We start from the raw sequence: 25,423 nt of genomic DNA, 5'->3' as shown, positions 1-25,423 counted from the left end.
AATAAAATGTGTTTTCAAGACAGAATCGATGTAAAGTTGTAAAATCTCGTCAAAATAAAGGCTTACAGAAATAAAGTCTTCAGATGCATCTCAAAAGTCTCAGCTGAGTCAGTGGACAGTAGAGACAGAGACAATGTTCCAGAATTTGGGAGCCATTGCTTTGAAGGTTTGATTCCCCTTGAGTTTTAAAACAACCAGAAACTGACTTAAGGATCTAAGAGCACGAAAAGGTGTGTTGAACTTTCAGAAACTCGTAGATGTATTGTGGAATGGAGCCAGCGGAGTCCCGCTCAAACTGGAGTAAAAGGAAATGAAATGAAAGCTTGAGTTTGAAGTTCTACCTTTGAAACCAGAAAACTCAACGTTGAGATGTTCAGCTAGAAGTAACAGTGTCTGCTTATCATCTTAACATGCAGACTGAGTCTCATTGCTGAGTCAAACATGACAAATGAGGCCCTGAAAGTTTGGACTAGACAAATGAACCAAAGGAACCAATGAGGTATCTGGTCAGAGGGATCTTCCCAGAAGCCATGATTCATGTCTGTGTCTTATCTGAATTCTAAAAAAAACGTGGTTAAACATGACAATTTATGTGAGTCAAAATAATGAAATTAGCAGAACAGTTGGATGTCATCAGCATAGAGGGAAATAGGAAATGTCTGTGGACTTGCAGATTGGTTGTCTTGGTTGGAGGTCACTTCAATTTTTTCACATATAGAATTATTGGTCAGTTTCTCATTTATAATTTCAAATTTCGAGTTGCTCAATTCGGATTGTTCTAAATGGCACTAAGAAGATTGAAAATGCCAAAAATTTGAATTCTGTTGTCTAAAAAAAAAAAAAAAAAAAAATTATTCGAAATGTAGGTCTTTATTTATAGACATGTACAGGACTGTTTTTTGCATGTGGTTTGAGTCTCTAGCTTTGACGGCTGACTAGTTTTATGCATGCAGCAAACAGCTTCCTCTTCCTTTCGTTCATGTCCTGTACCAGAGATGGAGAGTTGAACTGAAGGGCTTTGTGTGGTGCCGACGCATTCAAACATCTCCATCACAATGCACGTTTTTTCTATCTTCTGCCCAGCACATTCTAAGAATGACATCTTGAAACTTGTTGCAGGAAATGGAGTGACATAGTGGAGAGTACTATTTGCTCTCTGATGATGCAATGTTTGCAGTTATAAGGTGGTTGATTAAGAGCTGCATGAAGCTAAATTCATATTTTTGAAAATTGAACCCTTAAAACTTAGAACCCCTTAATTTTTTGTTTCTGTGTTTGGGTTAATTCTTCTACTAGTATAAAAGGCAAAAAACGTTTTCCTACTAGAGCTAGTTGAAGCCACACTCAGCTGGAAGCACCAGAACGGTTTCAACCCTCCTCTACTGGATGGAATCGTACAATGTAATTTTGCTAATTTGTTATGTTCCCTACATATTTAATTTTTGTCCAACTGAACTTACACACCGTACGACTTTTATCTAAAGCCAATTGGCCATGGATACTGAATTTGGGCTGGTCGTATTACACGATCTGAAAGGTCAGCCATGTTTGTTTGCTTGTGAATAAGTGAGTGAAAAATGACCCATGTTTAGTTCTGCTTGTTACTTTTACTAAGAATTGCATTAATTTTTCTATTCCAGAATAATTAAAAGTTATAAAAAGATTCAGAATAATTTATGTATCATTATTGATTCATCTAATAATCAATTATTCCCCCCACCCCTACCTATCACGTGAACAGCAAAACCGGGCCCCATGCACAGTGTGCAGGATTATGGGTAATTGGGAAAAAAATGAAAAATCCACACAACACGGCTTTTGTCTCATCTACTTCTCCCTTACTGTTCACTACAACCTGTCACCCGCAGCATACCCATAGAAAAATGTTCATGAACATTTTCACTCTACAACCTCAATATTTTGTGCAGGCCAATTGCATCTTCCGTACACATTTCCCCATCCACCCATAACGGCAGTTGTGACTAACTAATAAGATCATTTTCAATTTCCCTCAATAGTGTATCTTATGAATGAACTATTTGTTGATTTCCTCTTCCACCTGTTTTTATTATAATATCTTCCTTTAGTCTCTCTTTGCACAAGGTCAGACAAACTGTAGACATTCTTGAGCTTCTGGCTGACTGGAGAAGTTTTTCTTTAGGACTCGAACTGAGTGACTTCATAACAATTAGCAAGAGCGGCTCCATTCAGAGCGGCGTATAATAGAAGCTTTTATCTTGTTTCAAAGGCTCTGAAGGAAAAGTGATAAAAAGCAAAAGGCAGTTCTGTTTAATTAAGCCAAAGCGGAGCCTTTAATAGATTTGACTGTCTCAGAGAGCGTCTTTAGCAGATAAAAGCCTTATGTTTGCTTCAATAAAACAAGCTTTTCCCAAATTTTTGACTTTGTTTTTACATTTTTCTGAACGTTTTCCCTCACGTATGCTGTAAAAATCAAAAAAGACGCGAGTCATTCAGCGTTTTGATAATGATTTGTTTTTTTGTCCAACTGATATTCAACCTATTTAAATTGCACTTAACATAATATTGATGGAGATAGTCATTTTAGTGGTGTTTGGTCATAAAAAACCATTGGACATTTTTTGCAAGTGATTTTACAGCCATGTCAAATGCACAATCTATGCTGTTGTGATAACTGTGTTAGTTTTTGTGATAACAAACGGAAAATTATGCACGCCAGGAGCTGAAAGTCCCTTATCGTTTCAACCATCATAGTTATTCTTATTCCGTTGGAAATGTACATTTTTGCAGGAAAATCACCTCTAAATCTGTCAAATCAATCCCCCTACCTCTTCTTTCTTCTCAGCATTTCTATGATTGATTGTATACCTTACTTGAACAGTGATTCCCCTTTGCTGAGCTTCTCAGTGAAGGTTTTTTCCTCTTTATTTAATGAGCAGCTTGCAATATTTTCATTGTTTGTGTGACACATCCTCCTCGAAAATGCATTCCCAGTCCCCTCTGGCCCTCCAGAAGGTCATTAACCCCAATCTGTCTGGATGGTGCTTGAAGGCAGCGATTAGCATCACCTGACTGATAGTGGGGTTTATGCGTCTGGGACGTCATCCGCTCATCATGGTATTCCCGTGATGCTCCAGCAGGATGTGAAACCAACAGATTGACCACAACATTTGGACATTTCCTTTGTGTCTTTAGCCGGGTTGGCATGAGTTAACCAGATCAAAAACGTGGACTCATTTGTCAAAGCCGCATGAGCAGAGACAACGGGATTCGCACGGAATTTCCCCTCCAATGAAAGCTGCTCCTCTGTGTGGAAACTGGGGGGTTGGGTTTCTTTTGTTGTGGGGGTGTAGCATCAACACCATGACGCCTAACTCCCCTGGGGAAAGTCTTCCTCTTTCTTTTTTTTTTTTTGTTTTTTTGCAGTAGGGGACATAAGCAGAGCAGAAAGGATTTGCTTTGTTGCTCCGTGAAGATGTCCCAACAAACTAATGTGCAGAAAAAATGGAACACCTGGAGGAATATGTATGTATTAGCCAAACAGGGTTGTACTTTATAAACCAACAAATGCTTTATAGACCAACGATTGACTAACGCAAGTGTTTGTTAAAAAAGTATCCCCCAAAACATCAAAGTAACTGTTTATTCTGAGTTATTAATTACCTTATAACAAGGAAAAAAATAGTAAGGATTAATACAACAACAGATGGACTTTGAAACATCAATGGTTAATGGTTTACTGGTTTCCTGATATAAAAAAGGTTCTAGTTTGAATATTTTATCTCCTACTAGTCCAATTGTTCAGAGCCTATCTGATGGGCTCACGTAAATGTACATAGTTTTTTTTTTTTTTTTTTTATCAACTGACATGAACAATAAATAAATAAACACGTGTGAATGTTCTTCCTGAAGTCAAAAGCATGTTAATACCAATTACTTTTCGCGGTGCGAAAGTCAATTTATAGACATAATCAGAAGTCCTGTGTAGCGTCGCATGTTTTTGAAGTTCAAATATCAAATTTTTGTCGAATAATTTACATTGTGTCTATCAATCGGGGACTCACATTTAGCCTGTAACGTATTTATGATCAGCAGGTGGAGTCCAAAACCAACATGGAGAAGAGTCCAATCATTGTCCTCCTGAACTATAAGATATTGGTCTTATTTGTATATCGAGACAATAATAAAAAGTTATCTAATTTTATTGTTCGTTTTTTTCCCTCCTTTGACTGTTGGAGGAAATCAAGTTATCAAACATTGTCATAGAGAAACTGAAGTACTGCTGAGAGTGGCTGTCATTCAGACGTAGCTCCTTCTGTAGATGGTGAACTTCACCGCCCTGGTAGATCTCATCAACCTAGACATGCAGACATATTTGTCGACAACTTTTAACACACAACTGTGGGAGTGTCAGGTTTATGAGCCAATTTTTTGACATTTTTTGTCGATCAGTGAATTTCTCGTGTGCCAAAAGAGGCGCTGGACACAAATTTGATGTTTGGTGTGAATTCAGCTTTAGAGACCTGAACAATGATAAGTAAAGTAGCCCAATGCTAGGTTAGGCTCGAGCACCCATGCTGTTCTAATTAGTACATACTGAGTAAAAATAATGGATTGATTGGTTGACTCTCTTAAGTTAAAGAAGCTTGGTTGGAGCAAAAGCTTTTGTGCAGGCACAGTTTTCCTCACAGCTGTTTAGTGGTCCTTTTTAAAGGTTATCATCCTGCGGTGCAGCGAGACAGTCTTATATTATTGTGTGAGGTTCTAGGATCATCAGTGAACATGATTGAATGCCTTACAGACGCCGGCAGGACTTCTTGTTGCTGATTTCCTTGTGCCATTTGAAAGCAGCTGTTGAAATGCCATGATTGTTTTGTTGCCTACAACAGTTTTCAAATGTTCTGTGCTACAGTGGGGCTGAATGATCAGCTTGACTCTGTGCTTTTTTTTAATCTTTCAGTTACTGTGTTATTGTTTTAGTTGGTTTTGTCGGTCTTTAAAGTATTTTTTTTTTCTGAACGAGAACTGAGAACAGCTTTGTAGGTTGGAATTTGAAGAATTGGATTAGGCACAGACTCTGAGGCCAGAGGTGAAACCTTTCCAAGACGCTTTAGACGTCTTGGACTCTTGAACTCAGTTTCCTAAGGAAGAACCAAATCGTGTGTAAACAGCCAAGAGCCTAAAGACCCATTCCCTTCATCAATAGCTGTTTTTCAAAAAGTGTTCTCAGTGGTCTTTTATGATTATGCCTTTCTTAGGCAAAATAAAAAAAATCCTATGTTGTTTTTTAGGACATAGTTTGTGCAGAGCACCAGAACTTCATCAGAAATTCACCTCTGAGTTGTGAGTGTGACTGTGGTCGTTTCCCCCGTTCACATGCTCTCCTGCTAGGAACAAAAACAAAGTGTGCAATATCCAGCTATACAGTGTTGAGTCAGATGCCAGCTCATATGCTGAAAATAAAGACATACATGGATGATTCGTCTACAAGTTGCATCAGAATAGCGAGAAGCAGGGAGTTTGTGCAAGAGGACCTGGTTGAAGATGAGATGGTGGCTGAAAGTCATTATCTGGAAGGAAGTCCAGAACCAAAACATTCCCATCCCTCCTCATTTTAGTCAAAAAATAATCTTGTTTTGGTTAAAAAAGACTAATAAAACCAGCGACTCAAGAAATTACTTTTTTTTTTTATTTTTAAGCTTTAAACCTTTAACACTCGAGGAGTTTCTGTCAAAACCCACAATGCTCTTTGACATACCGTAACTCCTTACTTGATCAAGGTGAATTAGCTGATCTCCAGAAAACAGCGTTTTTCTGCTGGTAAGCATCACTTTAAAGCAGCTTTTCGCCGACATGTAACACATTGCTGATATAAAGTGTTATATTTCGGCGCAAAGCTGCATTTCACGTTGATTGCGTAAAGGGTTGAAGCTAACCGCGGTCAAACGTAAACACTGGTCTGGAGCTAAAGCTCCAATATAAAAGTATTAACAGTTTACAAACAGTTTAATATCTTTTAAAAGGATTTACCCTCCTTTGACACATTTTAAGCTAATCTTGAACACTAAAACAAGTTTTAATGAAAGTGGCTACAACTCTGAAATCTCGGGGGAATTTCCATTTCCAGCTAATGATTTTCAGCCAGGCCCTGCGACAGACTGGCGACCTGTCCAGGGTGTACCCCGCCTTCGCTCTTCAGTAGCCGGGATAGGCTCCGGCACCCCCGCGACCCCAAAAGGGAAGAAGCGGTCAAGGAAATGGATGGATGGATGGATTTTCAGCCGCCATTTTGTCTGCTGTGTCCCGCCCAGCATATTTTCTACCTCAAAAATACAACCTTTTTCAAACTGTATTTTTTTGTGTGTGATTCACAACAATTAGAATAGAAAAATACTCGAGCTTAATTTTTTTTATGCATGTCCTCCATCTTTAAAAAATAGTACAAAAAGATGGTAAAAATGTCAGAAACACAATTTACATCTGAATTGGTCTCCTATAATTACTATATTCAGTAGATGGTTTTGTCCTTCTGTGGTGTTTGCTAAGTTCTCTTCTAGACTCTTGATCCGTAGGTGTTCAGTATTGGTGATAATGCGCTCTGCGTGGCAGATGTAAATGATGCCGCAATCTCTCCTTCCTCTCCCTCTTCTCCTCCACATCCTTTGGGTCGCCTCACTGGTGTCCCAGCTGTAAGTGTCAGCTGACCCGGCTGAGTGCCCATTCCCCTGAGTGTTCACTGAAGTGTTGAAGCGGAAGAGGCAGGGAGTTAGGTTGTTCCATTTATCCTCTGCTTTATTGGAAAAAAAAAAAGATTAGGGATTATTGATTCCCTCCTTCACAGAGAGGAGAAATTCCTGTTTTCCAGATGGAACCAGATATGTAAAATTTGGGAGCTGGAACTCCACCTTTACTCCCACTGATGGAATCCCCCTTTGCTTCCATGTCTACCTGATATCTGCTTAACCCCCCTCATATGAGAGAACGTCACTCCGGTTCGGTCAGGCTGCACACACACAAGTTTGATGTCGATGCGCTGAGTGCCTGGAGACCTCCTCCACCTCCGCACAGCTGTCAGCCACCTGCTGTTGGAGCCGCTTTGCTCCAGGAAGACATTTCAGATCACTTAGCTTGCATTTAACACCATTCGAAGTTTGTGGAGCCGGAGTCCTGCTTTTGAAGGAGCGTGTTTTGCAGACAGCTGTACTTTTTCTTGTTAATGTTTTAAATCGCCTTTTCAGAAATAGCTGCACAACATGTGTCACTTGTTCTGTTGCGTGTTTTCTGGACTTCTTTAGTTTATCTGAATTCTGTTCAGTCAGGAAAGCAAACTTGCTAAGTTTTGATGGTTTTTGATCACATTTTTTGTTATGTCAAGAAATGCTGTAAATGCTCCACAGTGAATCCAAGAATAGGAGCTTTCACATTTAACCTCTGTATTACATCATCTGCTCTCATTCTCTAACTTGAGAAAACAACATCTTTGCATCAAATTTTGTTAATGTCAGGAAGAACCATCCTTTGGAGATGTTTGATTTTTGCGTCTTTGAATGCACCGCTCTCTGTTCCCGTTTTCAGATGGCTTTCTAATAGGCCATTAAAGTGTCACTATGTGTTTATCTCACATCTGTGCCTTTATCCTCCACTGGCTTTCATCATGCTGCTGATGGGACTTGAGGGAGTTGAAATGCCCCCCGGGTCAGAAATGACCCGGGTCATTAGTGCTTCTTTACGCTCCCTTTGTTCGATAGATATGTGTTTGTACGGATGCTCGCCCAAGTCTCTTCCTCCATTCATGCTTTTTTTTTCGTTTACTGAACTATGACCAGGTCAAATCCTATATTTGCCAAAAAATGAATTTATAGTAAACATAAATCAGTAGATAAACACAAACAGCAAAAATAATATTTAGAAATTAACATTGTAATTATTTTTACATTGTATGTATTATTTTTTATGATTTATAGTTTGAGTAAATGTAGTAAAATCAAGTTCATCTTATTACAATTTTAAAATAACTTTCACATCTAAAAATATATATATTTTAGGCTTTTTTGACGATTGGCTTAAAAACAAGTGACAAAAGAGGTAGTTTTATAAGATGTCTCCTCTTTAGTTTTTTTGGATTCTGGATCAGAACATAAAACATGAGCTTAACATGAAGTCAAAACATAAAGTATAATGTTTGGACCCAATCAACAGCCTGTTTACACACAAATTAGCACAAAGAAATGCTGAGATTCCAAAACTATGGATGGTGTTTGCCAGAATGTTGGATTTCTGCTGTCCAGAATGTAAAAAAAATATCTCCATTTTAGAATCAAAAGCCTAATTAAATATCACTATTGAAACATTTGAAGTCCCACTCCGATCATCTTTGGATTTTTTTTTTTTAAACGTACCAAGTGTTTTTTTTTTTTTTTTTTTTTATTACAAAATATTTGGCCAAAATCCAAAAACTTGGGTCTTTTTCAGAGACATATTCTGCAGAGCGGCAGTAGTTCAATAAAAAATTCACCTCCGTATTATGGTCGGGACTTAGCCCGTCCCCACTTCCCATTACCAATCTGTTTAAACTCTCTCCCACTAGCTTACACCCCCTCACACCCACAGCCTAACATTACGAACAAATATCGAGAGCAATATTGGAGCGATCCAGCCGTACAGTTTTAAACCAGATGCAGGGTCGGTCAAGAAAAATGAAGACATCTACAAGTGGATGGATCAGAATGGAGAGGAGCAGTACAGTAATACAGTAATACAGAGTTGTATTTTCTGTGCTCTTTTTCCAATAGCATTTTTTCGTCTGCTCCTGATTCACAACAATTAAAATATATACTCTGATTCTGAGATCAATTTTCCTCCATTGTGGGATAAACACCACAAGTAAATGCTAAAACACTAAAAACCCCATTTTCATTAGAGCGAGTTTTTAAAATATCCAATTTTCTGGGAGGCCACAGAAAAATAACTTTGCATGAATCACTCGTGACCTCCCCGATTGTTATGCGTAAAGATGACCTTCTCCACACAATTTGCATTTTTCTCCAGGAATTTATTTTAATATCAAAACTGAATCTATCACAATGTAAAGCTCAGAAAGCGGCCACACAAACTTCAATTCAGTGGTTCCTTATCTCTTTGTGATCCAATTTAGTGTGAATAATAAAGACTGCTTGGAATTTGCTGGAAACATATTTGTTTTGTTTTTCATTTCCATTCATGAAATGAGTTTATCAGTCATCCTGGAGGACTGATTTGTCTCATCCTGCACTTATGAACCCGTACTCAGCATTTGAGAAGTATAGATGACTGCCGTGGTCAGTCATCTTCAGAAGAGGTGTCGCATTGGAGAAACTGGGCTGACAAGCGCGTCTCATCACATCAAGAACACAATGGGAACTTTTTTGACACCCCTTTACCTATCGTACCGCGGTTTAGCCTTTTTCTGCTCTAAGTGTTACTCGCATGTCCTTCCCGTTTAGGCTCGCCAGACCTCAGTCTTTATGCTCGGCTAGATCTTCCTTCCTGTTGCCTCCAACCTCGTGCCCCCTCAACCCCCACACGGGCTCTGAAAAGCAGACAAAAGGCAGCGCAGCCTCCTGAATTAGCAGCAGGCAAGACGAGGATAAGGGCTAAAACTTGAGATTTAGGCAGCAGTTAAGGTGGCATGTATAAATTGACCAGAAAGAGCAAGAGCACGTTCTGGTCTGTAAAAGATAAGTGGAGTTTTTAACTTAATGGAAGGTTGGAGTACTTGGGAAGTGGTGTGGGATCCAGTTTGCGGTGTCCCTGCCTGCACACTCTCTATGTGTCTTTTCTCTGAGTGCTACATAATTTACAAGCCATTATTTCTGTACCCGGCGACTGAAAGAAAAAGAATAGAAAAGTAGGAGGGAAAGAAGAGGTATTGTTACAGTTTCCTTCAATAGCAGGGCTCAGTTTTTCTACAAAAGTGAACACCTTCATGAGGTTATCGTAATGACCTATATAAAATTAACTCTACAGAATTTGGGGTTCAGATACATTATTTTCCATACTATAAAAAGCCTTGATTTTTTTTTAATCAAACATCAGTGTCCCTTTTACTCCAGAATGCCTTAAATATTGGTTAATTCTCCTGAAAACAGGATTGAGTCTTTTTAAAATTAAGCTGATTCAGCTAACGTGTAAAAGAGTTGTAGTAGTCACAGTAACGTTTGTTTATGCTGTATCAGTACTTTTTTTTCACGTTTTAGAAACATGGTTGGGAGTAAAGCTACATTCACACCGCCCTCAGCTGTGTTCAAGCGATTACTTTCAATGAAAAGTTTACAGCTATTACAGCAAATTCCCACCTGAACTACTAAAAACTGTGGTGCAGGACTATATAATGCCCTGGATTTTAAGAATCTTATCAATTCTAACATTTCACGATGTCTATTTGTGACTCCACTGTGTTCTGATGAGGAAAACGTGGATGGTTTATTAAAAAAATTACATTTAAACAAATTTTCTTTTAACAAAAATTGTTTGACTGCAATGCATCACGGTCTATATTTGTTAATGTAGTGAGCATCGATGCACGCTAGTTTTTCGCAAAGACTTCTGGGGAATTTCTTGGGCACTTGATTTTGGAAACTACAGTGAGTATAGGCAAGAAATTCGGACATACTATACAAAGTTTCGCTTAAACGTGTGTTTCAAAATTCTTGCGTACATGCGTAGCTACACACTTTCGGGCTCCATGTACAAAGCACGTTCCCCTTTGAATGTTAAAAGGTAAACCGGTTCAAACTTTGATTTGGTAGTGACATATGGATGACCTCTCTTTTCATTTACGGAAGTACCAACCGTTAAAAAATCGATCATTAATAATTGCGTTTTGTGCTTGGCAGAAATTACAACACCAAGTGAAATATCGGAACAGAGCTGTGAAAGAAAACGCCTTAAGTAAGATTCGCGATGGTATGGTAGTTTATCTCATAACCCTTGTGCTATCCTAGGTATGTTGACGTTGGGTCATCTGGACCCCACAAGATAACGCATTGAACTTTTTTTCCTTTAATGATTTTTGGATTTTCACTTGTGTCTGTAGCAGAAATTAAATTCAGTCCACCTTCATCCACATTTGTCATGGGATGGATAACACGTCAATGTAAGGCTTGGGTCATCTGGACCCCATAAGATAGCACAAGGGTTAAATCAAGACAGCCCATCCACCACCTTTTCTTCACTTGCTGGTGACTCCGCCCACTTCCTGCAGTATTAACATAACCTAAACAAAAGAGAATTATTAGTATTTAGTTATCTATGTATTCTTTTTTTTTTGTCCACTGGTATTTATTAAGATTCAACACTGAACTCTTCATTTGGTGGGTTGCCCCATGAAAATCTAAATATTAAATATATCTTTATATTATTTAAACTGTATTATATATCAAGGTTACTAAAGGTTTTAAACAATAGAATTTAATTCTTATAAACTAATCCTAAATTAATTCTCTTGAATATTTTCATGGTATTTTTCAGCCAGATCTCTCCTATGTTCCTGGTTATTTTCTCCCACAATGCCCGGCTCCAGACGAGTCCCTCTGGTCAGTGGTCACAAGACAGAGACGAGGCAGTTAAAGGGAGTGTGTCACATGCTGCTGGAATCAAACAGGCATTAGTCATTTGCTCTTTTACTCCTCTTTCCTGTTTCTCCTCCACAAAGCCACAGAGTAAATTTCCCATAAGGCCCAGCTTTTGTGGCTTCAGCAGGAATCCGTCATGTTTTTTTTTTTTCTGTTTTCCTTGGTCAAATAATTAGAACACCCCCCCTCCCTCGCGATAGTCATATTGTCCAGCTGCGCCCCACATATGGGTCCCGTTGGCTGCCTTCACCTCGGTGGACCCCAATTTATGCCAACTCTTGTTTTTCAGAACATCTACCCTCTCTATCCGCCTCTTTGTTTCACCTTTCCCATCTGGATGCAGAAGTGAGATTCCATCATGATGAATGGAGGAACTTCTAAAGCTACATTTGAGCTCAACATAAATAAATTAAGTCAAATAATCAACAGATGACACCTTTTTGTTTCTCTAGTCCACACGGTGGCTTCCTGTTGGAGTAGCTCTAAACATGAATGTTTGAAATATTTTCTGTTCTGTTTGGGTGCTGCTTTTTTTTTTCCTTTTTTTCAATTTCAAGACTGTAATGAATTTTTAAATTTATATTATTCATCAAGTGTCTTCAGACTCGGCACATTTGATTCGCTTACACTGAACCAGAGTTCGTTTCCCCTGATAATCCGGAACAAATTTTCAGTCAGAATACACCCAAGCGGACCCTTGCAGGAACCGCTCTCGGACCCAACTTTTGAGGTGGTTTTGGTTTGTTTGCAATTGGACTGAGATCTGCTTCGCTCCGAGTTTCCTCAGTCTAAATCACATTTATCAAAGTTGAGGCCCGGGGGCCGGATCCGGCCCACTGAATAGTTATATCCGGCCCTCCTGATCATTTTATTGTTATTATTGGCCCGATGTTATCTTGGGCTTATTTCTAACTTGTATAATTTTGACAAAATACATTTTTATAGAAAGTAAAATATTTAAGTTCTTTACGATATAAGTTTTTTAAATTCTGGAATGATGTTCCTATCTATTTTTATTGTTATGTTAAAAAGTTACATTTTTAAAGTTTTAAAAATGTAGTTTTAGTGCGTTTATCATGTTTGGACCGCGACATAAGGTGTTCTTTGGATTTTGGCCCCCAGTGCGATTGACTTTGACACTCCTGGTCTAAATAGTGTGGAGTGGAACAACTGGACCAAAAAGTGCCACTGTAGCTGGGAATTATGGGATGTGAACAGAGATGGAGAGCAACAATGAGGCACAGCACCTCACTGAAATGTATTCAGATGAATGCAGGCTCATTATGACAACTTTTATTGTGATACACATTGCTTCTCATACTGTTATCCTGATAATCTATATGTTATAAACACATATCAGCATGCCTTTATAACCGTCACCTTCTCACTAACCGCCTTGCCGCATGTCTCTGCTGTATCAGAAAGAAAAAAGTGTTGTATCTGACATTAATACAGATGTTCAAAATATCCTGACATAAACTGCAAAGCTTTGGACCTCCATTATTGTTTCTCTCGTTGCTTTGCCCCGCCCTTATAATTCCTGGCCAATGACTAAAGAGATCTGTTGTCGCGTGGTTTTGTTTATAAGCTTTGGTCTGAAACGTATAAGTCAGCTCGACGCAAGTCTGAATACAGACCAAACACTTGGTTCAGGACTCGTTCCGGACCAAATTTGGTGGATTTGGTTCCACACAATAGATTGTTCGGCACTGGAATTTTTAAGAAAGTATTTCAAAGTATGCTCATAATAATATAGATGTTTTAAAAGTTTTCAGTTTTTAATGCATTGAAGAAAGAAAGAAAGAAAAAGAAAAAAGTGTTCAAACATGCCAAAATTAGTCATCTAAAGGTGTACCAAAACCTAAATCAATTTTAAATCATTTTAATGATTTTTATTTATTATTAAGTAGATTATTTTACATCATTCAGTCATATGACAATAAACTAAAGAGGTCTGAATATGTTTGGTTGGATGTGTCACCAAATTAGAATTAATTCTGCTCTTTTGCCCAACAAAAATGTACAAACATTTCAGTTTCTCAGATCTATCTTCTGCTTTTAGCTTTTTTAAATCTATTTTGTCATCTTAGTTTTAAAAAATGTTATCAAAAGTCAGTGTTTGTGTTGATTTTAATAGAAAAAAAACAACTTACTAAACATAGTTAGAGTTGCACTAACAAAAAGCATCATTTAAATCATAAATGGTTCATTAGCTGCCATGAAATAACTTGAACCATATGACTCAAGTGAAGCTTTAGTTTATTAGGGTCAAGTATCATCAGCCTGTGAAGAGGCAATAGCTTTTGTACTGAAGATAAGGTATTACTGCTGCTCAGTATCGTATTCATTAATTGTAGAATATTCATGTTTGTATGAACCTTCTGCTCTCTTCCTTTGTAGTCCCTCATATTCCTGGGTTGCGTGGCGGCTGCTGGGCTCGGCCTCAACCTTCTCTGCTTGGCCATCTACCTTAGCTGTCTATGCTGCTGCCGGAAGGAGGAAGAGGAGGAGAGCAAAAAGCCTAACTCCTGCTGCGTCACCTGGTCGGCTGTCGCTGCTGGTCTCATCACATGGTGAGGAGACGAGCTGATATGACATGTTGTCACTTTTGTGCAGGAGCATTTTCTTGTTGTCTGATCTTTCTGTGCTCCTGTTGCATCCTGGGAAGTGACACAATTTCCTTTATTCCCTCTCTGGATTGCTATAATTGGGATGCCTCATTTGACTGCTAGTATGGTTTGATAGGATTTCATCAACAACAGAGAAATCTGTGCATGATCCATATTTAGCATTTTCTGGAAGACTAAACATTTATAATTTGTCTTGTCTTGTAAATGTGCACATTTATTAGCTACACCCCCTTTATCTTAAGAGGGGTACAGGTGTTAGCAAGGTATCCATAGAGTTCTTTCACGAGTCACTGTATGTGCAAAATGAAGCCATAGCATTTTGTATGCGACACTGAGTCATCCACTCGTCCATTTCTCTATTACCATATTCTTTTTATTCGGGGCACATGGAACTGATGGGGTTCAGTGTGGAATGTATTACATCCCGAGGTTCCAGCTCATCTGAGGGTCACAGAGAAAAGGCACTCTCATTAAAAAAAAAAAAAAATCCATCTTTGCACAGACTCTCATAAAAACCATCTATGAGTTGACATTTTCTTTGTGACATTTATTTATGAAGATTGCTGTTTTTAAAGTGTTATTATTTTTTCCATTGCCTCTATTTTCCTACTACATCGTCTCGGTATTAATATTATCTGAACGCTTTTGTATTGAAGTTAGAAATTATTTTTAGCCCCTTTTTTTTTTTACTTTGATCAAAAGTTTCTTGATTTTTGCTAAACTAAAAATATCACTATAGTTAGTGATGCATTCATTTTGTGTTGCACCTTTTTTCATCCGTCGAGGCACATTTTCATATTATGCGATTTAATTCCCTCCAAACGCGACACGTACAGCTTGTCATAAAGTTACATAGAAAATAAAACTTGAAGTGATGCAAAAAAGTGAGGTCTGACATAAACAGAAAATGCCCTTTAAAGCAACGGATGGCGTGCTGTGCGCTCCACAAAGTACATTATTGAATTTGTCACCGGTGCGGTGGAGACGTAGTCATTTGACAAGTCACGTGGTCGTCTCTCGATAGCAGATATTAGATTAGGACTTGATCTTTCTTTTACTGTAGAGCAGACAGCGAGTATTGGAAAACCTCAGCATTTTCCTGTGAGACTTGTGACAGGGATGGTAAAGGAGTTTTTTTGGTGGATGTAATTTTAAAAATGTAGAGTAAATGTAGGGCTGGGAATCGCACAATACGATGAAATTGATGAAATCGCAATACTGCTATAATTGGTAAAAAAAAAATACACCAAGTTGCGCTTTTTAAAGTTTTAAAAATATAGTTTTAGTGTGTTAATGAAATGTTTATCCTGTTTGGCCTGCGACCTGAGGTGTGTTTTGGATTTTGACCCCCTATACGATTGAGTTTGACACCCCTGCTCTAAGACGATGGTCAGAAATCCCAAAATGCATCCTAAATGCAAGTTTTTCAGCAAAATCAGCCGGTGTCAGCATTTGTAATCGTGAGGCAGCAGTCACATTTATACACGCCCCACGGTGGCCGCTGAGGTTTTAAGAAGTTCAGATTAAACTGTGACCAGACAACGTCTTTGTCGGTCAGAGGCTACCAGGGCACACTTTGAGGTCGCGCCATGGCAGTCCAATTAAAGGCAGGAAGGCGTCAGCATGACAATTGACTTGTAGGAGAGTCTCCAAGGTCCGCAGCACGCCCATAGAAAAAATGTAACATCTGCATTAGACACAAATAGCAAAATGTATGTATGTAGATGAGCAAAAAGTGTTTATAAATTAGATCAACATTTTCATTGTCCTTCTGAGCTGCCCATAGGCCTATACATACTATTGCTAAACATCAGTTTAGTTTTCTTTTATCAGTAGGCTCTCTCTGTTGTTTTGAACTAAAAGCATCTGTGCGACTGTTTACTTTCCAACGCTTCCTGGAACAAAAAAAAAAACGGCACAAATCATGCAACACTTTGCCTGGTTTCACAAATGTATTCAGCCGTTTCCTGTGTAAATGGCCGAAAATGGAGCCTATTCTTGCAGAGCACACCAGCCTTCATTTCGTGACACTGAATTATTTATGTGTTGTTACTTAAAATGGAGATGCGACTGTCCTGTCCTCATTAAAGATGCATTTTTTTAAATCAATATTAAAAGAGCAAAAGCTGGCTTTAAAGCGCCAGATTTCAGGAAGCATATGAACTGTGGGCACTGTTGAGTGAGGTGATATGAAATCTAAATCTCTGTTCATTTGTCATTTGGCTCTGCCAGCTCAGCTTAGATGCTCTTCGGTACCCAAGAGTTGAGTTCTGGGGTAGAGAATTAAATTTTAAGTACATTTGAGGAATATACCTAAATAATTACAAAGCATTTTCACAGCAGTTTTGATTTTTTTTAGGGGGATTCATAAAAAACAGACTTTTTTTATAAAGGTTTTATTTTTTAATCGCATATTGAGTGAATTGGTTAATTGTCTCATTAATAGTGTTAAAGAAAATATGTTAGTTATGTCGATAATATATATATTTTTAAATACGTCGACAACTTTAGCTACTACTTTGCCAATTTTTTCAGCTTAGCATGACCGTGTACTAAATCTTTAAATTCTTTAAATGTTTCTTTAAAATTGTAGATTTTTATGGATCTTTGAAATCCAGTACTAAAGGATGACCATCCTTTTTCTTTTTGTTAAAACTTTCTCAGAATTTGACCAATTTCTTTACATGTGATTGGCTGTTTCAGTACTTCAGTTTAGACCTTTTGTTCCTTTAAAGTTTTTTTTTCTTGTTTTGTTATTCTTTTTTCCTATTTTTTTTTATAAATTGCCATATTTCTTTGTAAATAAATTCTTAAATGTTAAAGTAAAAAATGTGCTATCTTTTCCACAGATTTAAAAATAATGAATAACAGTTTGGTGAGGCATCAATATTTCAAAAGTTTTTTTTTTTTGTACCAAATCCCAGACTTTCAAACAATGTGGAACAAAACAGAATAATTTGATACTGTGACCAATACAAAATGAATCATCACGTAAAATATTAAGTGACAAAGCTATAGTCTTTGATATTTCTCTTATATGTGACACCCAATACATTTCCTCAATAATACTTTCCAAATTTAGATTTTTTTCAATACTGCTAATTTTTTTACATTATTATCATTATTTTTATTGTTATAAAACATAAAAAATATCTCCCATTACTAAAAAGACAACCTATTCATGCATAACCGTTCAAAAAAAATGTTTACACTTATTTTCAAAAATAAAATAGAACTGTGTCATCTGCAAAAAAAAAATCCTCCCAAGTATTTTTGATACATTTTTACGTAACTGTACTGTGTACACAAAAACAACAAAATTAGTACAACAATTGATACTTGTGGTACTCCTGAATAAATCTTATTAAATGCAACTTTTTCTTTGTGTTATTAATATTTATCACTATTTTTAAGTGGTCCGTTTAATTAAATGCAATTTTTAAATCAATAACAAGACTTGGAAAACAGCTTACTATCTCTATCGTAATTAGTTCCACTATGCAGCTATTTGATAGAAAAGAAAAGAAAACAGGTAGGGTAATTTAAGATGCTGGGTTGACATATGTTTCTAATGTTTTGACTTTTTCGAATATCATGTGTTACTGTGAAGTAGACCTACTTTATGTAGGAGAGACAAATAAAACAAAGTGTTAAAGCGAACCTTCCCGCACTCCATGGCTGAGATGTACAGCATTTACCTGCAGGTTATTAATTTCTAAAACTTTTTTCCAAACACTTTTGGAATAACCAAAAAGTCTTTAATGAAAAAACATACAAATTTGATGCATGCAAAAAGTGCTTTGAGCTACTTTAAACCAGTGTGGATGACGCACTTTCACACCTTGCTGATTCCTCTGAGTTTGGTTTTAAATTTGCTAGTGACTTCATTTACAGATGTGGAGGTAAAAAAAAAAAGTTCCGGAGGCCATCACTGACAGATGCAATATGCCTCATAAATGCCGTCAAATTTAGAGGGAACAGAGAATGGAACTGAAAGACGAGAGAAAACAAAGGAAACAGGAAATAGAAACTGAGCGTTTCATGTTTAGTGAGCCCTGAACTCGAGTCTCCTGCTGAATTTGTGACCGTCTGTTGTGTTTCCTTCATCCTCCTTTCTAAGAGCTTGTCCTCAAAACTCTGCTTCCTTTGTTTGCTGTTGTACGCCTCATTGTATCATTTGTATTTACATTGAATACGTGATATGTAACTACAAGGGGGTCCTGGTTATTGAGATACAATTCTTCAGTTTAGAAGATTTCATGCAAGAAAAAGAAAATAGGAAACTCTAGTTTCAGCAAATATGAACAAATCTTGTCTGGAACAGTTGTTCAGTCATGTGAAGCAAAACAAAACAGGACATAATGAGGAGTTGGTTAGTTAAAAAAAAAAAAAAAATCAGAACTGAGCTTTGTGTTTACACATTTTAGCTCCAAGTTTTGTGGTTGGTCCAATGAAATCATTGACACCCTGTACAGCCTGCAGCATCAAAAATAATAATAATAATAATAAAAACAGAAAATTATTTTTTTTTTTAATTAAGATTAAGAAATCCACAAAGAAAATTTACAATATAATTTATATTAGAAACAGTTGCTGTCAATTTTGATACATTGGGCAATTCGGTACGTTTTTATTGACAACAATGTTGGCTTAAGATGCAAAAATATTGACATGAGAAAAGCACCTTATTTACCCAGTGTTTCAAATTTGATCCACACATTTTTAACAAGGTGTAACTGTATTAAAAAGAAATTATTACCAACAAATGTTTCACTATTTCAATACAACAGTCATTAATAAAATGAATAACAACATATGAATTATTCTCACTGTAAAGGTTTGAAAGTTAGCTAATTATTTCTGCCAAAAGTGTTACATGGAGGCTGCCATTTTGAAATGATCAGGAAAAGCACCTCCACTGCCCCTAGTGGAAGGATGATGAACTACAGGGAAGGAAACGTGGACTAAATTAAATACAATGGATTTTTAAGGGAACTACTGATTATGCTAATGAAATATGAGTCTCGAAAATATATAATTCTAATATGAAACTAATGGTTATACAGTATAGGGTTTTTGTTAGTGGAATAATATGACATGCTTTTATTTCTGGTAATAACTCCTAAGAACATAATATCAAATCTCAAAGTAGCTTTTCTTCATTTAAGTTTTCACAATTAGATAATTAAAGGAAGCTTGTTATATTTAAGTAAAATCCAAATACTTGCAGGTGACTGTTGGAAAAGTTAATGTTTGGGATGGTTTGTCATTTCATTTTAAGAGCTTTTTCAATGATATAATACATTTTAAAAAAAATCTAAAAATGTAAAAACAGAAAGTTTAACTTTAAAAATTTTAAACATTAAATTAGAGGATTCTCATCTTGTATGCGTCATAGCACCTTAGCTGCAAAGAAAAATATCTTTTACAGTCATTATATGTCTTGGTGTTTCCTTTTTTAAATTTTTGTATTTATAGTAGAATTTCTTAGTGTATTTTGAAATAAAAAAAAATCTTACTAATAATGCAAGTTATGAATGAAATCAGTGTCACTGAAAAAGTCATCGCCAACAATAAAACACCTGCTTTAGACTTCAAACATTTTTCAATAATCCATTAAACTAGAATGTTTAACTTGTTTTTTCTGCATTTCAACGTTAATAGGAAACAGCATAAACCATAACTCAACAAAGGCTAAGTGAAGCTTTTACATTTAGAGAACACTTTAATGAAAACTGTGTTTTTGACATGTTTTTGTGATATTTTTCTAATGATAGAGGGCATAAATAAAGAAAATTGGCTTAAAATATAGTGTTTCCTAATTCAAGTCGTGAATCAGAAGCAGACGCAAAAAGTTGTTTGAAAAAGTTTGGATTGTGAGCTTTGTTCTCCACGTATGGACAACTAGATCCATGTATGCCTTCATTTTACGCGTTCAAGCTAGCGAATTTCTAATGAACTACTGGCTAAAAATGGCATTATCATAATCAGAATTAAAAGACCATTGGGAACTATTTAGATAGATCAAAAGACGATTAGAGTGAATTGAGAGATTCTGAAAATGAAAAAAATAATAATTTTGTCTTAAAATGTACTTATTTTGGGGTAAAATCTCACAATTCAAATAAAACTTGAAAATAAACTAGATAATAAACTGGCTTCCTAAAGAGAGCCCTTTTTTTGTTGCTGTAATTAAGATTAATAGCTCCTCACAGAGATTGAACCACCACGGTTTACAGCCAAAACGTGACTCCAAGTGAACACTACACCAGCCACAGTGGACTGGATCCACATCCCAATTAGGCTGGTTCCTGCTTCCTGGTGGAACTGACCTGACCCACCTTTGGACTTCATCTGGAGAGCCTTTCGAAACCAGATATTTTAGGAAACCTTTATTTATAGTTCAATGGGCCTGCAGCTTTCTTCAAAATAAAAAGTTCCAGCACAGAGAGCCTCTTGTGAGGAAAAAATCACCTATTAGATTCAGATCTGCATCAACTTTCTTCTGTTTAACTTATTGCTCCTTAACGCTATAATCTACCCCTGATAACCTATTTCATTAAAGTAGGAACTGCTTGTTAATAAAAGTTAAGCTGCTTACAAATCCCATCACGTGGCAGTGCAGTTCTGCAGCACTTAAGAGGGCACAACTCTGAAGCTTCGCAGCACTCGGTGGGTTTTCTGTTTGTGTTAACAATACAGCTGATCAGCATAAATCCTCGTGTGGCTGCTCATGCAAAAAAGGTTAACATTCATGCAGATATATTCCAGAATCAGGCAATTCCTCCTGTGCTGTTTACACATACCAACATCCACTTTATTGCAATTGATGCTAAACATTTTACACCCTCTGATTTAGATTTATTTGTACATTTATTTTTTTAAATAACCATCAAGCTTTGGCAATTAAATCCTAATGATCATAAAGCTGCTGCACCAAGATTTTTTCATTTGCAAAAGATTCAAATGAGTTTCACTTTGTGGTGAAATACACTGCACAAACTAGTGTAAAAAGTCATGCATTCATCTTCTGCACATAATTATGACCTATATCAGTTTCACTGGAAAGTTTCTTAAAAGTATATCAGGTTTGGTAGCATGTTTTTCTGTTTTTCTATGTCATTTTTATCAAAGACTCACCTGTTTCCTAATTTTGGTTTTTCCCCATCTCTTTTCAGTGTTGCCGTGGGTGTGGGTTTCTATGGCAACAGTGAGACCAACGATGGAGTCTACCAGTTGACCTACTCTGTTTACAATGCCAATCACTCTTTGGGCGGCGTGGACAGTCTGGTTTGTGCGCTTCATTGTTTTCCAGTGAATTGTCTAAATGTCTTGCATTCCTATTGATGGGGGTTTAATGAATTCTGCTAAAAATACACCCAAATTATTCAGTCTGATTTGCTCTCTTCTATAATACATGCGGTGTGTAACCCACCCAGCAGGAAACCAACAACACAGCGGGAAAGCTTTGAATTTCCGGCCGTGATATATTCACACACGCTCAAGACAGCAGGAAAGCCCAAAGGACGTAGTTTGGCATGGCTTTAAATATTTTTTCATGGTCTTTTTATAGATTTATTTTACCACCACATACAAGTTGAGAGGATCTGAACATGCAAAAAGCTTGATTCCTAGAGATTTACAGAACCTTCACCCTCAGTTATTCAATTCCACTTTTACTTAGTTTTTTAACTAACCCTTCAAAGTTGTGCATAAACTTGTCTTGCACTTGCAACGCTGATTGACATTTTATTTCTTTCCATTCCAGTTGCATAACTACTTAATGGTACATGTGGGAAGTTATGTGTACTTTATCTGTACACAGTGTATCATGTAGTTAACACGGCTGCTTAGTGGGGTTCATTTATAAACTGAAGTAAAGAGATGGAGTGGTCGACCTCTGATCAGAGGGTCACAGGTTTAGTTCCCGCCTTACTCTCCCATGTTTCAGTGTCCTTGGGTGAGACACTGGAACCCACATTGCTCCTTATGGTTGAGGTTGGTGCCAGTGTAATGCTACGTTCACATTGGGCTGGGAAAAGCATATCCGGGTGACCGCTTCCAATGAAAGGTCTATGTAAACACACAAATATATGCGTAGTTCTCGTGTTCACGTGTCTCTATGCAAGTCCTTCACATTCTCACTCCCAAATCGTCATATAGGGAGGTATGGTTTGGGCCACCTCGTCACTTTTTGACGTTTTGGGTTTCCCCATCTTGTCATTTTTTTGACATGCTGGGTGTTCCCATTATATCACAGGTCCCCAACCTTCGAGATGCGGAAACGGACACGGGGTACTGGTTCGTGTCCCAAGGGTTTGGGACCCCTAATTAGCATATGTGCCCCGGTACCGGTCCGTGTCCCAAAGGCTGGGGACCCCTGATTGGCATATGTGGTCCTTTATCGGTTCGTGCCCCGCAGCCTCAGATTCTTGTACCTTAACTTTTGCTTCCCCGAGCAAATGTTTTACTTATTAATTATGTTAGCCTGTATAATTACATAAAACAAAAAGGACAAATTGGTATTATTTAATTTCAAGTTTATTCTTTATTTTCTTCTAAGTGCTTCTTAGTAATTAACACCTCATGGAAACTAACAGATCCATGGACATTTACTGAACATGGGGCTGTGCAACAAATATCTACTCATTACTACTCAGCTACTCATTTGCACAGCGAACAGCCTGTGGCAGAGAATTTGACTCGTCAATGTTTCCTCTTATAAAACCTTTTCAGACACTCTTGGTAGTCAAAAACCTCTTGATTAAGACCATCAATTGCAACTTTACAACAGACATCCAGTTTAATGTAACTACACTCCACCTGTCTGGTTTTTCCTCTATTTTTTCTTTTTGAAAAAAAAGTCGCTTATTTTATGATTTTTCATACTTGGGAAAACTAATACATTTGACTAACATGACTCAACTAACATGACTTTACTGCCTTCCCTGACGGCCCGCTCCTGTAATAGAGCCCGCTCCAGCTTCTCTGAACCCAGAAACAGAGACATGCACCGATGCTTTTATTCAGCTCATCAGTTTCATTCGCTAATTTGGACACAGCGCCAGTCGCCCTTACTGGTCAGTGTGTGTAACTGCAGTTATAAATGACTGAAAGCTTGGGAACTTTTGATCATGTTTTCGATTAAACGGCAGGAGCTGGTGGCGCTTATAAATTAGATGGTGGCGACCGCCAACAAATTCTCTATGCAGGAAAAACCCTGTAGTACTCAGTTAACAACAAGTGCAGTTATACAAGGATTCCACTGAAAAATGTTTCAAAATGAATACAAAGAAATGTTCTTCTAACCAGGACAGAAACTGCCTGTCATAGAAAGAAATATCAGTGCTATAAATATTTCATACAGTGGGTTGGTGATTTTCTCCCAAACAGAGAAATTGTTTTTCCTAAAAGACTAATATCAAGAAAATATTTCCAACATTTTCTTAGTAAATTATATATTTTTATTTGTCACCCTTTGAGACTATGACCAAAGAAATTCAGTTACTCACCCAGGTAAAAGAAGAAAGAAGGAAATGCCAAAAGAACATTTCGATCTTATGATTTCTAGAAGTTTGTCCCTAAATCCAAGGAAACCAAATCTGGAAATACAGATGCTACTGTTGTTTGGTAACATAAAAAGAGTGCCTTAGTGCCCAAACCAACACAGTTCCCTCTATAATGAATGCTGTAGGGTTCACTGACAGAGGGAAGATGAATGGGAATTCATGAAAAAGAGAATTATGTTTTAAGGAATGATGTATGGATTTGTGTTTCCAGTGGAGCTTCAGGTCCTTGCTGCTAAACAGTGAGCCAAAAGCATACAGACCTGCTATTAGTCTTTTTAAAAATCAGTCTGGGCTTTACCATGCCTAGACTGATGTTTGAGCAAACTGAAAACAATTTGTCATTGATCTTGGTTATGTATTACCATAAAAGATAGTTGTTAGACAGGCAGGGAGTGAAAATACATCTTTTTATAGCTAGAGGGCTCAAGTAACCCCCTCGTTTGATCTTAGTTTTGTTATAGGGTATATTTAAAAGTTTGTTGGTCCGGACTGAGTCCCCTTAATTTGGTCTGTATTAAGACTGTCTTTCAACCAGACATTTCTGTTTCAAACCAAAGCTTGTAAACAAAACCACAAGACTAAGGATCTCCTTAGTCATTGGCGGGGAAAACAAGAGAAAGAATACAGTATATCTTCCAATAGAGGCCGGTCTCTATTCAACGCTAATCTCCAAGAATCGCCGGGTCTAACAGGTGCTTGTTATTTTAGACACTGGTCTCTAATAGTTGCCGGTCCCCTTTAAGACCCACTCCCCCCCAGTCATGCAGACGCCGGTTGTCTGTGGTATTTGCCTTGTGAGTCAGTATAATAATGGCCAAGAAATGCTCATTTGATTATGCGTGTAAACCCAGAGTCGGGCGTCACATTTTTTTGAATTTACGCCACGGCTACTGTTGGACGATATATGGTAATGGAAGTCCTAAGCTTTTGAATCTTTACTGGAATAGTTGTTTGAACATCTTGTATCAACATCAATTAGAACAGTTTTTTCTTTTTACTTTGGTCCAGTGGAGGCATACTGTAAGACTGTTACTGAGGAAGTGACTGCTTAGAAGGATCACTGATGTTTATGACATACAGATTGTCAAGAAAACAGTGTGACAAGCAATGTGTATTATGCTAAAAAAAACAGTTTCCCATACTCTGTTTACATCCCATAATACCTGTCTACGATGACCATTTTGGTCCAGTTGTTCCACTCCGAGCAGGGAGCCTATTCAGAGTGAGCAAACTCAGAGTGAACCAGAGTTCAGTCTGATTGGAAACGAATTGAGACCACTTCGAAAGATGGTTCATAGAGTGGTTCCTGGTCCTGGACCAGGCAATACTTCGGTGTATTCAGATTGAAAACTTATCAGGGGAAACAAACTCTAGTTTTACTTTAAGCAAACCAAATGTGTCCAGTCTGAATACACACTTAATGTTTACATGTTTACATTAAAAGTGGGGTCATCTGGACCCCACTAGACATCGCGCTCAACTTTTTTTCTTCCAAGTATTTTTATCTTCACTGGTGTCCGTGGGAGGCATAAAATCCTAGTTGTTATAGACCAGGGGTCTCAAACTCGCGGCCCGCGGGCCATCTGCGGCCCGCAGGATGATGATTTGCGGCCCCCGTCTTCATATGAAAGAT

General features: G+C 37.5%; 1 protein-coding gene across 1 annotated transcript in view; it reads left to right on the top strand.

Annotated features, from left to right (window-relative positions):
- Positions 1-25,423, top strand: part of ttyh2 (tweety family member 2) — a gene marked incomplete in the record, with an annotated part of 66,638 nt that overhangs the window by 5,848 nt on the left and 35,367 nt on the right. Inside the window, 2 exon segments of the mRNA XM_024285572.2 lie at positions 13,992-14,164; positions 21,400-21,511. Coding sequence (XP_024141340.1) covers positions 13,992-14,164; positions 21,400-21,511 — 285 coding nt within the window.

This window comes from Oryzias melastigma, linkage group LG19 (genome assembly GCF_002922805.2).
Source record: "Oryzias melastigma strain HK-1 linkage group LG19, ASM292280v2, whole genome shotgun sequence".
NCBI classification, from domain to species: domain Eukaryota; kingdom Metazoa; phylum Chordata; class Actinopteri; order Beloniformes; family Adrianichthyidae; genus Oryzias; species Oryzias melastigma.
Note: the sequence above shows the minus strand (reverse complement) of the source record. Positions and strands in the feature narration are given on the sequence as shown.